The sequence below is a fragment of the Vanessa tameamea genome, chromosome 12 (genome assembly GCF_037043105.1).
Source record: "Vanessa tameamea isolate UH-Manoa-2023 chromosome 12, ilVanTame1 primary haplotype, whole genome shotgun sequence".
NCBI lineage: Eukaryota > Metazoa > Arthropoda > Insecta > Lepidoptera > Nymphalidae > Vanessa > Vanessa tameamea.
The window spans coordinates 3260705-3275761 of record NC_087320.1 but is presented as its reverse complement, the minus strand read 5'-3'; the positions used below and the strand labels follow the sequence as shown (position 1 = coordinate 3275761).

Sequence of the window (15057 nt, the reverse complement as noted above, 5' to 3'; positions counted from 1 at the left end):
GCAATTTTTATATAACAGTACTTATACATTTTCGTATTAATAAGATATACGAAACATTTTTTTATTTTATTCGAATACATATCTTTTAGTGTGTAAGTGATGGTCGTAAGAAGCTACGTATGCTTTCTTGGAAAACTTATTTTAAATAATAACACTGTAATAAGTATATGCATATTTTTTTTATATTTACAATGTAATCTTTTTCCTGTTTTAAGAGGTAATTGATATACTTAATTGATGTGTAGAAATAATGAAAGACACACACTCACACACGCTCATGTTGCCCTTCTAATTTTGACACGAAAACTCGAACTCATTGCGTGGGTGATAAATAATAAACGCTTATCTTTTAACTTATTTAATTATCAATGTGTGCACAATTAACAAGTAGCTTTAAATATGCTATTTATACATTTAATACTAAGATATTATGGATTAAATACATTTACAAAGTAAAATGAAAGGTTACAATTGAAACCTTTTCATTTGGTATAATCCAATGTTTACACGTAACATTTGTAACCCGCATGATTCTTTTTTGTTTTTCTTTACAAACATCTATATTTATTTAGTTAATTTTGTTATCTTCTGTTCTGAAACGTAATGAGCGAATCTTATGAAATATACTGTCTTGTAAGAAATTGTTTTTTTTTTTTTAATTATTTCAGAACGAGTAACTAAGAAAATCTTATAACTTACTCTACAACAATTAGTTGATTACAAAGTAAAATTTACTGTCAACGGAAACTAATGTTTTAAATATTCTATAACTATCAGTAAATAAATAGCACGTAACTTATTATAGTTAGTTACAAAAGATTTATAGATACTGAAATCATATTTAATAAAAGTCACAAGGGAACATTTATTTTTTAATAATTTAATTATTCTATTTTGAAATACCCTACAATTGAATTTAATAAATCATCAGGATGAAAATAATTCAAACGTTTACAAATCATTAATCAATCATCAATAAAAATTCTGTAAATTTTAAACAAATATATAGAGTGATTAAATCCTTATTACAAGATAAAAATGCTATTTTTTCAGATAATATTTACATACCTAAATGTATTTTTTGTTTACAATCGATAATATTGAACGATACATGTATCTAAGTGATACATTCTACTCGTAACCTGGAAGCACACAGAAATAATTTTAGACATATAATTGTAATCACATTATATATAATACACATTTTAGAATATTATGATTAGGTCTTGAAACAAATATTAAAAATAGTGGCTGAGACTAAACATACCCAAGCGGATTGTTCGCGTGTCTCGCGTGAACGGCGATTGCTTATTTACGTAAATAATTATGAACTTTTAATAGAACCCTCTTTTTTTTCATTAATATTAAATTATATTCTGCTAAATTTTTCATGATAATTTATCAGTTGTTCAAGTAGTCCACTTATTTATGTGTTCGTTCGATACTATTTAATTAACAGAAATATAATTTAAAAAACAGTACTGCCAAATAATGAAATTCATAATTTAATCTTTTTTTGGATTAATTTTGTTTTCTAATATCTTAGTAAATTAATTCGTCGCTATTATTAATGAATCTAGCTGAAGAAATTAAGCGAAACTACAAGTTTAATATCAATTAAAGTATTTGGATTAAAGTCAATATGTTCTTAATCAGCATTGAATTTAATCATATGTGAGCCGTTAACGCGGGACATGCCTATTTGAAAAATACCATCTACTTTAATAAATTACGAATTGATTCGTTTGCTGTAGAGAATTTGATCAATCAAATTTTACAATACAAATTGAATATTTATAACATAACGATTCGTTTAAATAGAATCACAGACTAATTAATACAATACCATTCATTTCGATTTGAATGAAATTATGTTAAATATTATAAAACAAACAAGATATTTTAAATCAAATTAACTTTTGGTTATGTATAAAGCGAATTGTAACATAAAATCGGCTTTTATTTACTTTCAAGATAAACTTGATCTGTTAGCAAATAACGGAACGAAATTATCTCACGAAATGGCAAATGTTTTTCAAATTCATCTCCTACTGAAGCTATGTTTAAATATATTTGATTTTATAATTTACAATTCTCTTTGCACTCATCCCAAATGAATGTCATTTATTCTGAAAAGATTTTCCATTAACAAAAATGTTTAAATGCAAGGATCTTATATAAAGGCAATCTTACTTACGTATGTAGTAAAATATTTATTTTTATCTTACAAATGTATGTACATAGAAACTTAACGCTTAATCTTCAACAAAAGTCATGACGCAAATGCAAAATAAAGTCACGGTTAATGTGACGATTTCACATTCGGTTTTTAAATCAGGTCATGATGTGATAGCAAAAAAAGAAGGTTATCCGACATCAATATTTCCTTTTATGTTATGTGCGTTCCAATTTCAAATTTTCTCTCATCGTGTTTTACCTTAAAACGCACTTGGAATAAATAATTTATTATCAACCCTAGACCTTTTTTTATCTCTGACTCCATACCTTTGTTTACTCTGGTCCGTTCGTTGGTTACATTGTTGAAGATATGTCTCGTGTTCTAACATAGCTATGCACATATATTACAGATCACAAATGTCAATTCGTTATTGTGTTCACGTTATCGGTGTACACGAACCTTCGTAACACCTTAAGCCGGGTTCACAGGTTCCGCTGAATCCGCCGCAATCCTCACCGAGTGTTCTTGCGCACACTTTGCAGCATCTATATAGAAGGAAGGAACTATAATTAATATTTTTGCATTGAAAAATAATATCAAACGATTTTTAATTAATTTTAAGCTAATCTAATCGCCCAAAGAATTTTATAAAATCCGGTTCAAACCTAAACAAATTTACGTGGTATTTTGTACAAAGATTAATGAAAAGTATTTACGAAGAATTAAAAATAACTAAAAATAAATATTCAAATGAAGTTAAATTTTAATTGATAATTTCGTCCATCAAAATAATGTCAGAAGTATATATCGCAGCCAACTAGTTTAATAGGCTAATTAAATTTTCAATTAACAGCCTAGTAATTTTACTAAACGACGCAGTTCATCCAACGGCCTAAATACATTCAGCCAAACATCATTCATCTTCCATTTATTTATTGAATAGAGTAATTTACTTTAGACTCCGTATCTTATTGATAAAGTAGATAACGAATATAATTTTATTATTAAGTATATTTAATAAATCTAGTAAGTAAAGTCTGTCAGTCTGCATCCAAGTAAGTTCTGATAAAAATGCATTGACATAACAATTAAATCAGGCTGACGTAGACTACAAACTAGCTTTAGGTATATAATGTATATAATAATGTATTTAAATTCCTATATATTTGTTGTAATAAAAGAGTAAATACTGAGATTCATCGCTGTTCCTCTTGGTAGAATCAATATGGACAGTTTAAAAGGACTATTTGAAAAAAAAAAAACATTTTTACCAGTATTTATCACATAATGGACATCATACAGGTTATTATCTTTTTGTATGTGGAGATAAATAGTTATTTTAAAAATAAATTAAATGATTATCTATTAATAAAATAAATTAAATGCATAAAACCAATATTACAGCTGTTTAAATATTTGATTAATGCACAATTATATAGCAGTAATGAGCTAACAACATTTGTAATTAAATTTTAGATAAATTTAATTTGCACGAATAAATTATAAAAAATACTACAATATAATTTAAAATATAATATATATGATGTGGAAATTATAAGTTGAATATGCAAATATGAAAACACAAGTTCTAACATAAGCTATTTAAGATAATAATAACTTAGGTATAATTAAATAAAAATACATTTATGAGTTGAATTTGGAAACAGTTCGTTTACCTTCAACATCGCTACTAAATGATTAAAGTTTAAAATGTATTTTAGCTTCAGCTACGAAATAAATTCTCAAATTATCAAAACCTGAAATAAAGAAATCAAAAAGTGTTATTCTGTAACAAATTACTTCGTATCTCACTTGTGAAAACTGTTTTTTAAATGTCGCTTTTAGACATTTCATAATCGTGTCCGCCGGTTAAGAGTTATTCTGTAAGAAGAAACTTGAAACTCATCACAAACACGAGCAAACAATGAAACAGTGAAACACGAGCCTGAAAATATCAGAATGTATTGTAGTGTGAAAATATATGCGACATCGACTACAATCTTTAAATTATCCTATAAAATTTATTTTCAAAAAGACGGATCACTGTAAATCATTAGTCAATTTTTCTCGAGTTTTTTTACACGAGTGAGATACGAAGTGAATTCTTGGAAAATCGCACTGCGGCTACGAGTTTGTTCCTATAGAATAACTTTTTCAGTAAAAATTGTTATCTAGTTCATCGATGTAGTTAAATTAGTGATTTACAATTGTTATCGTAGAAAAGATATATATGGATATATTTATATTTATATATTTAGATATGTGGTTATATTTATAAGGATTGGGTTAATTAATGCGAGCAAAATGTTTTAACGATATGATATACGAATTTCAGCCTTAAAAGTAAAGTTCAAGCACTAAATATTTTTTAAAACACCTTAAATAAGTTCCTACTGACTTTGTAATTTCATTAGTCAACTTTTTTGTTATGAAGTTCTTGGAACTTTAATTAAATAGCTCGTGCTATATAGTAGGACTAATAGAGAAAAGTTTTGATAAAATAAATATAATATTAGTAGTTGTATATTTATAATAGTTTTAATAAATATTTAAATACGATAAATAATTCAGAATAGAAATTTATTTGTATTTTTGTTGAACAATTAAAGTGAAAATATATTTTGTAATAAAATGAATATCAGTAAAATAACATAAGTGAAAAATAAGACTCTTAAAAAATTTTTTTTTTGAATGACTGGTCTAATAAAAAATCCATATTATCAAAATCAAAATCTTAATACTTTATTTAAGTAGGCTTTTACAAAGCACGTTTTAAGTACAAATGTAATTAACAATAATTTACAAAATATTGTAGATAATTATAAGATAATATTAAAAATTTTGGATACATTGCGTGCCTCAGATATTTTTTTACTTCAAACAATTATTTTATTTTGAATCTCAAAAACTAAGCAATAAAAAGTGAGATTTTACTATAACCACGTTCGTTAGTACAGTAACGATGTTAAGAGTTTGGATTATATAATAAAATTTAATTGGGAAATAACTTTCGAGCGCAGCACTCGAAAACATTTAAATCTGTTATGTATACAACTTTGAATATAATTTTAAAACTATAATTACCTGCAAGGATCCCATACAACTATGCCTAACCCTGGACACCCACTTGGCTCTAAGGCCTCACACTCCCTAGGATTGCACACACAGTCCCATCCCCGCACCGCCCCCGCCACCACTACCAACGTCACCATCGCCAACCACCTGGTCATACTGTTCACATCACATAACGCGATAGCACTTTATATTGTCCTCGTTGAAGCATCATTACGCATCCTCCTGATTCGTCAGTAACTTGGGCATTCTGTAACAAAGGAAATAAATAATTAATATACTTATTTCTCATACGTATTAAATATAAATAAATCAGCAACAGCATTAATTCCGAATTAATATTCATAGATATTAAATAATTTCATTGCTATTTTACGTAGGTACTCTAAATCAAGGCTGCCATCTACTACTCATCAAATAGTATAAATATCAAAATGAATTTATTTATATTGCTTCCACGTCCTCACTACCTTACAAATTTATAGGGTTACAGAAAAGGACAACCCACCACCTAACATGCAAGCGACGTCGCTGGTGGATTTTAGAATGCGGAAATATTATATTTATTGAAATCTCTTCACGGAGCATGGTCAGTTTAAACAGTCTTAGTAGTTCCAACTATGTATTCTATCACGAACTGTTAATTATAGTACGAAGAGACAAAAAACGAATATTTGAAGTCCTGATACGGCTGTCCTCGATCAAAGAAGTGTTAGCGGTTACGTATCCCTCCCATACATACGGTAAATAGTTTGAAGGTAAATGATTTGATAAGAAATGTAAAAATGACGCGACCATTTACGTAGATGGATTTTAACTTAAGCCGAAAGCCATCGGTTCTCAAACGGCTAAACTTTGGGAGATATTTCATAAGGGGCTAAAGTTTTTATTCTATTTGGAATAATTTACTGGTGTATGAAGAAATATTTTTTTTCTTGTTTTGAATAGTTATCGTTGTTTTATAATCAGCTTATGTGTTAATTGTGATTAATTTGACTCTCCATGACAAGTGTCTTTATTTATGTCGTTTTGACCAAATTCGGACACGGCTAATCTCAAGGAAGACAAAAAACAACAACTAACTCTCATAATCCAATGTGTCAGCAAATTCGCCACGACGAGAAAGAGTACAGACGCAGAACTAACGGCTTTATTTGCTTTCCTTGGCACGAGAATGTAGCGACTTCCAACTTCCAGACCGGGCTATTAATAATAATTTATCGACTGAAAAACCATCTATCTATTTATAAGTTCGATCTAAGGTTCAAACTCGGAACCGCGAGATCTGTGGTTTTATGTTCAGCCACTAGTCCAACAAGACATTAAAATTTAGTAAATATATTCCAATATTATATAACGTGAAAATACAAACAAAAATAATGTAAAATATAATAATCCTAGAACTTTTGTATTAGATATAATTATTAATTTAGTATACCTTTTGTCACAAACAAGCTTCTCCTAATTTCAGATGTCTACCTGCGCTCATAAAGGCGAAATGAGGATCCAAACTTAACGTTATATGAAATTTTCTCTGAAACAATTTCAGGTATAATAAAACTGGTATTTTATTTCAACTAAACGAATGCAGATTGAAAATATTTTTCAGACCTTTGGACAAAAAAACGGTAAAGAAGAATATTCTTCTTTACTGTTATTACCCTTACTAATAATAGAGATACTACATTTCACATATTAAAATTGCAATATGTAAACTATCAACATTATACATATTGGAATGTATAATTCATAACAAGCAAGCACAGCAGTAGATTATATTCCTTTTCATATTTAGAACTGCAAAGATGGCGGATGCCCTCCTGTTCCAAATATTAAGTCAGAATGACTTTATAATATATGAAGTGCTTACCAAGTGCTATATATTCGTCTCCAACAATATAACTAATCATTTATATATATGTCGAATACTAATATTATAAAGAGGTAAAATTACTTTGTTATTATGTGGAGGGTAGTTTCTGGAACTAATGATCCAATTCTAAAAAAATTATCGCAATCTGCCGAACTGTCATAATTTTTTTTCTATCACATCGGAAAGAAATACCTCATAAAGCAAACTATTTCAAGAAGATATCATCATTTCCGAAAAATTCCGAAAAATCGTTTGTTGCGAAACGGACTTTATCATGGACGCTAGTAATCCTCTATATTAATATTATAAAGAGGAAAACTTTATTTGTTTGGTTGTAATGAATAGGCTCAAAAACTACTGGACCGATTTAAAAAAAAAATTCACCATTCGAAAGCTACATTATCCACGAGTAACATAGGCTAAATTTTATTTTGAAAAAAATAGGGTTCCGTAAGATATTTGGGTTTTTCGGATTTAAGGTGTAAAAAATCAACCAATAAAGTTACTTACTTTTGCGTACACTACCTAAACTATATATGATAGAACCATAAAATGTTCAAATTAATTGTAGATCTTATAAATATCTACAAAAAAGTCCGCGACACACTATACCTATGTATGTCGAGTGAGGCACAACAACCACTTTTTTATTTAAAAATCTTGAATTTTTTTGGATTACATTTAAACGCATTTATTTTACTCATGCTATTAATCCTTATCAAAATAATTTCTCCCAGGAATGAAACAGTCAATGAAATAAACAATTTAATTATGCAGAAAGTACCGAGTTAAGTGCTATAAATCCGTAGACACCGTCACTAACATCGAGGACACAGTGCACTACCCCTAGGATTTTTTAAATTATCTTAACCCCGCTGGACTACCACCTCATGAACTGTCGTTAAAAGTTGGCACGCCGATAATGCTTCTCAGAAATTTAAGCCCCCCCAACATGTGTAATGGCACGAGACTTCTGATAGAGGAGCCTATACCCTTCAAAAGGCTCCAATTTCTAGTAAAAAATTCTTTCGCACTAACGATAAAAAATCCCAGGGCCAAAAATTCAAATTAGTAGGAAATTATTTACGAAAAGAATGTTTTACGCTCGTGATAGGGCAACTTTACATTGCCCTATCACGAGTCGAGGCTCCCGACCATCAGTATATTTTGTTACCTGAAAATAATTTAACATCAAATGTTGTTTATAGAGAAGCTCTACAATAATCGCTTTAGTTATCTATCCTAAAACATCGGGTTGCACTCCGGGACTGCCGGCAGAAGTGAAAACTTGGTATTAATTACATTTATTTATTTTCATCATTAACAACTTTAACATTCACATAAATACAATCTATGCACATTACATTACATTAACAGCCTGTAAATTTCCCACTGCTGGGCTAAGGCCTCCTCTCCCTTCGAGGAGAAGGTATGGAGCATATTCCACCACGCTGCTCCAATGCGGGTTGGTGGAATACACATGTGGCAGAATTTCGTTGAAATTAGACACATGCAGGTTTCCTCACGATGTTTGAACCCGAAATCATCGGTTAAGATGCACGTGTTCTAACCACTGGGCCATCTTGGCTCATCTATGCAGCCTGTGGATAATGACTGCGTCGTCGATGTTAGTGTCGGTCTCTGTGAATTGACCTGGGAATCATTTTGCTAACCGTATCTTTCCTCGGTAGGCTTTTTGCAGCGGTAACCGATATCCACGCAGGCGGAGCCGCGGGCGACCGCTATTAAACATATAAAAATATAATAAACTTTTACAGATTCGGTCGATTTACTCCTTTATTATATGAAAAAAAAAATTGTCGGTAAATAAGTTTACAAAATCAAAAATCAAGTCATAATATAACTATTTACATCACATCCATGATCTGTATAGTGTTATAAAGTTTTCATAATTTTCGCAAAGTTTAAAAAAATCATATAAATGTATCTTAATGGGTTATTTTGATTTCCGTTTGAGATACGCAATCCTGTCACAAATCCGAAATCTACGCGGACGAAGTCGCGGGCAGAAGCTAGTAAATAAAATAAAATCAGAAAACCTTATATTTTCTAATCTTTTTACATGATTAATAAAATTATTTATTTTAAACTTTGAACTGTTTTGAGAACGGGATACTGCTACAATAAACAACTATAATAAACAACAAGTATATAACCTCATCGACAGTGACAAATCGTCGCAACTTACAAAGAGTTCCTTCGACTGATGTCATATCAGTGATACCCGATAACAACACGCAATGCATTGATGAGTGAGATAAGATCAATATTGGTAGAATTATTGAATCTGTGTAACAGTTTTACCGTCTAAGTAGACGGCATTGTGTCTTAAGTATAAAAAAAAAACTCTGATCTAAATAAATAAGATTATAACATTGACTAGGATTCTACTAACTGTTCAAAATGGTTGTAAAAATGATCAATATTCGTAAAATAACTTAACACCCAAAAATGACCTCGTTTATTTTCCTTCAGATAATATAAATCTATGTATATTAATCACATCAACATTATGAAGAAAAATCTACAACGCTCCCAGGTGTCGTAAACTACTTCATCCGCGTCGCTTGACGCAGATCAATTTAATATTTAATAAAAGATACGTCAAGAGTTTCTAAATTATAACACAAGTCTGTAATTTTTAGTGTTTTAAAAAAGGAAAAAAAATCCTTATGCGGCTTTTTATTGTGTATTGATTTTGAGGCTTTGAATGGTAATTGAATGTACGTCAGGGGTGAAAAGGTTCAGACCTTTTTTTTTAGCAACGCCGTATCACGTGCAGCGGATTTACCTAGCTTACCTATTTTTTTAACACCATGTACAAAGCCTTTTCAACACTAAAATTATTTATTTTTAAATACCTAAATTATAATATTTTAGACTGAGAGTTTGTGTTTCGTATATTATATTTAATTGTACATCCTACATCTTCAATTCGAGTTTGTAGCACATTATTAAAAATCGTGTAAAAATATACTTGGTGGCAGGGCTCTGTGCAAGCCCGTCTGGGTAGGTACCACACACTCATCAGATATACTACCGCCAAACAACAATACTTAATATTGTTATGTTCCGGTTTGAAGGCTGAGTGAGCCAGTGTTTGAGTGAACTACAGGCACAAGGGACATAACTAAAATGTTATGCCCAAGCATGGCGCATTGGTGTAATGAAAGGGATGGTTATTATTTATTACGGATTTAATGTCTATGGATGGTGACCACTTACCATCAGGTGGCCCATTTACCCGTCACGTACCTATTACATTAAAAAAGTGAAAATAAAAACTTTGGCGTATCAATTTATTCAATACCGAAAACTTAATTGTTTATAAAGGAAGACTTTTTGATAATAAATATAAATGACTTATTAGCTGGAATTAAAAATATAGTCGAATACTTGCAGACGAATATGTATAAATATAAAAGTAGGTATGGAGAAGTAATCTTATAAATAAAGTATTATTGATAAATGATTAGTAGTAGGAGTTGAGTATACCTAGAGAATAAGAGTCAGTCATTAATTATTCGCCCGAAAAACGACATCGTTTTCTATTATTGTGTGCCAGCAATATATGTGTGTGTACTTATAACATAAATTTCGTTGAACAGTAAAGATTATTTAACATAAACAAAAAATATTTTATTTATTAAAGAAATAATATAGTATTTATAAAGGTATCATTGTTACATCTATATATATAATATTTTTTTAAATTTAATTTACAACATCCACGGGCTCACAGTTGCCCGTGCTATTTTTACTTTTTACTTTTATACGTTTTGGCATTTTATATTTTTACTAAACATCAGCAGATCTTCGCTGGACTTCAAGCTTGTCGTCTTCTTGGAAGACGTGACCTACATGGTTTTTTTTTTCATTTTAAAATAATATATACATAATCTATAATAAATAATATATATAATATATAATCTACATATATACTTATTAATATTATAAATGCAATGTAAGTCGGTCTGTTATCCCTTCACGCTTCAATCCCGTAACTGACTTACACGCCATTAGGTATGGCGATATTTTGAGTTCCGGAAAAAACATTCATAGACTACTTTTTTAATTCAACCGAAGGGATAAAGTGGAAGGTTTCCGTTTGTGTGCTAAGGGTAAAGGTATAAATTTTGCGTGGGTAAAGCAACGATTTAACTCTATCTCTTCAAAAATATTTTTAGCATTTAATATTGCGTCATCTTTAATTATAGTTAGTTATGTTTTGAATTAATTTTTAGAATAACGATAAACAAATGGGGAACTTAATAAATACAAAAGGACCAAGACTAACAGTAAAGTAAAAAGTCACCTCTTTTCTTAAAAGTAAACTCAAGAAACTTTTTCTTTCTAAAAATAAAGGATAATTTTGATGAATATAAGAGTTTATTAAGCAAGTCGACTGAGGTAACTAATTAAGCAATTTAACCTTATATTTTTGGAATAAATCTTCATGTAAAGAAAATGGAAAGACGAAAATAATTTGTTGTGATAACAGAAAATATCAACATAATAATACTTCAGAAACGAAACGGAAAAAATATACAGAACGAATGGAATACAAAAAAATACATTATGTGAAACTCGAAGACGAGGTAAATATAATTGATAATTATTTATTTTTTACTCATTTGTCAAATAGCTAGATATAAGGACGTATATTCCGAGATCCTGTATTCAAACTCCAGGTAACAGATCGGAGTGTGGAAGTTGGAGTAGTGTACACTCTCGTCCCTTGAAAAGCACATAAAGCCATTGATCCTACGCCTGAACTTTTTCCGGTCGAGTCGGATTTGCAGTCCATAGTTTTGTCTTTTGTGAAATAAAACATAATTAAAATTGCCCGCCATGTATTTTATTTAACAGCACGTTTTACAACTGAAATACAATTCGATTTTTTTAAAATTATGAATATGACATCTAGTCACGTACTTATAAACTACAGATGTAAAAATCAGTAAAGAGGAAGCTATTTAAAAATAACATAGACAATTCAACACATAGGATTATAAGATTTAAGGAATAGGGATCGCACTTCTAATATTACACAAACTTGTGCACTATAATAATATACTAAGGCTAGTCTCCATCGTGGAGGGTAGATGGGCGCTTTGCTCTGTCAACAGCTGTTTTGCGAGCTCCGCAATAAAATTGAAAATAAAAATAGTAAAAAGTGCTAATAAGATCTACTAATTATAGTAATCAGGAAGAATAGTGCTGGAAACAAACGTAATTAAATATAAATTGGCGATAATCAACAAATACCCGGCTTAACAACAAAGATAAGTGATCAAAAAAAAAACATACAATAAAATAGTGCGAAATATCAGAAAGAAACAAGAAAACTACAAAAATCAAAAAATTAGAACGAAAAACAATCTAGTAGAAGGCGACAGCAACACAAAATCAGTAAGGGAAATTAAACTTATAACTACATAATCTAACTTTTTTAAAAATAATTAGTCATTCAGTAACAAAACTTCCAATTAAAGCCAAGTAGCGTCATCTAGTATTGAGTAACCAAACACATACAACCAAGATAAGAACCACCACAAATTTAAAACTGTACGAAAAGTAGCGACATCTACTGGCAGATAGCGAGCAACATGTAAGACATAATGAAAATGTTAAAATCAATACAAATCGATATAGCCGAACAGAAAAGAGAAAGGAAGGAAATGGAAACAAATATTACAAGTAGTATAAACACTATGAACATAAACATAAGCGAAAAATTATAAAAAATGGAACAGTACTATAAGAAATTATACGAACAAGTAAAAAATCAAGAAAATATTTTGGATCGCATGGAGAGATACATCAGGGAGAAAAACTTGGTATTTTTTGGAATCGAGGAAGGCGAAAAATCATATCAAGAGCTTGAAAATAAAATCTTAATATTTATTAACGGAATTAATGTATCTTGCGAGCGGAATGAAATTGAATCAGTAAAACGAATAGGAAAGAAAAGGGGATTAGCCAGGTCGGTTATAGTCACCTTCACAACTATGGGGAAAAAATTATATTATTACAAAACAAGAAAAATATTCAAAATGGCGCTATATATTACAAAGAGGATTACCCACAAAAAGTTTTAGAGAAGAGAAAACAATTGCAAACAGAACTATTAAAATATAAAGCAGAAGGCAAAAAAGCAATAATTAAATACGATAAAATAATACTTTTAAACTATCATATTGATACATATATACCCAATGAAGTTCCTAGTAGCAGACAACAAACAAAGAAACGCAACCTAGAAATTTCCCCAAAGCAACACGGAACAACTGTCCAAAAACAAGTTCCGAAAAAAAAAAAACACTGCCTTTATAAAACAAAGAAATGATTCCGAACATTCCACCAATACAAAAACTCTACACTACACCCAGCTCCTAGCAACTAAAGGGCCCTCTACCACTCATATACCCAACACGGCTGGTCACCGCGGGGGAGAAGAAATTGATTCTTCTCTTGACCACAACCCTTCAACACAACGACAAGACGCTTTAAATGAACAAGAAAAATGAAATTGATCTCCTCACTAGGAGACAAATGGCAATCAAAGGCGGAAAATAGAAAACAATGGACAAAGTTGGAGGAGGCCTTCACCTGCAGAGGGTTTCTCATCTCATAAATGTAATAAAAATAAGAAAATTATAATAATAAAAAAAAAAGAATGTTAATTAAAAATATAACTTACATACAAATACTGTAAAATATATATATATATGTATATATATATTACTTTAATTGAAAATGAGAAAATAAAAAGGCTTATTTATTTATTTTTATTAGTCTCCATCGTGACTAACCGCCGTGGCTAAAATTGGTCAGGAATATATCGTTATCATCCCATATATTTTTTGTTGGCGAAACATGTATACTAACTACTGGATTAGTGGATAAATTCAAAGTCACGAAATTTGCTATGGTAATAAAGTCACAAATATTGTAGGACCGATCGGTGGAAGGTTGAGAACCATAAAAACTTTGGAGAAAATATGCCAAAGCCTAAATTTTGGTAATATATTGAACAGTTGACTGCGCTTAGCTGAATGTTGATCATACTGATGATGATGGTCATATTTTATATAATGATATGATCCAGTGGATAGAAATCGTGAACAAATTAATCGAAGATCAGGGATACAAATCCAGGCAAGTACCACTTTTTGTTTTCTGTGCTCAATTTGGGCTTATATTTTAGTTGGTATTCAGCTGTAAACGGTATAATTGGCATTTGATAGAATCCAAGTCTTTTATTGAGAATATGCTTTTTCCACATCTTTGCGATGGGACGATTACGAGTTGTTACTTTTTAATATATGTATTTTGTATATAAGTCATAAACATTCATTAGAAATCCTAAATTATTCTAGGATTGAACCTAGGACTCCAGTTTAACATAGGTCTGATCTCTTGTAATAGATACGTTATTCTGTGTACGTATCTTATAATAGCTATTTTATAAATACGATTTTTGATATGATTTTTGTAACTATTATATATTATAACACGTATTGCCAGTACTATATAATATATACTGATGTGTTATAATATTGTATAGTTAATTACGTTAAACGGTTTAAGTATTCATTGAATTTACGTAAACTAGCTCGATTGCATGTAAAGTTAGCAAAGCAAAGGAATAAAATGAAACTAACATCCCATAAACGTCACGTGGCTGGGTAAAGATATCCTCTCCTGTCAACAAAGAAAGAATTTAAGCTTATTTCACTGCGTGGCTGTATTGCAGGATGGTTGAGAAATATATGGCTTGGAACTTATATTGACTTACTTCGATGATCATATTTGAGATTTCAATGTATTTATTACTAGTTTCTTTCCATGGCTTCGGCTTCACCCGCGTAACACGAGTGAGGGCTATGGGGGGGGGGGGCGTATTTAA

At 30.2% G+C, this 15057-nt stretch overlaps 1 protein-coding gene across 1 annotated transcript in view; it reads right to left on the bottom strand.

The window, feature by feature from the left end:
* Positions 1 to 1749: 1749 nt before the first annotated feature.
* The window catches only part of LOC113393077 (insulin-like growth factor-binding protein 2-A), a 35930-nt gene continuing 22622 nt past the window's right edge, over positions 1750 to 15057 (bottom strand). The window contains exons 2-3 of the mRNA XM_026629774.2: positions 5264 to 5501; positions 1750 to 2724 (exon numbers count right to left, since the gene is read on the bottom strand). Of these exons, the coding sequence (XP_026485559.1) occupies positions 2616 to 2724; positions 5264 to 5409 (255 nt within the window). The 5' untranslated portion in view covers positions 5410 to 5501 and the 3' untranslated portion in view covers positions 1750 to 2615. The remainder of the gene's footprint in view (positions 2725 to 5263; positions 5502 to 15057) is intronic.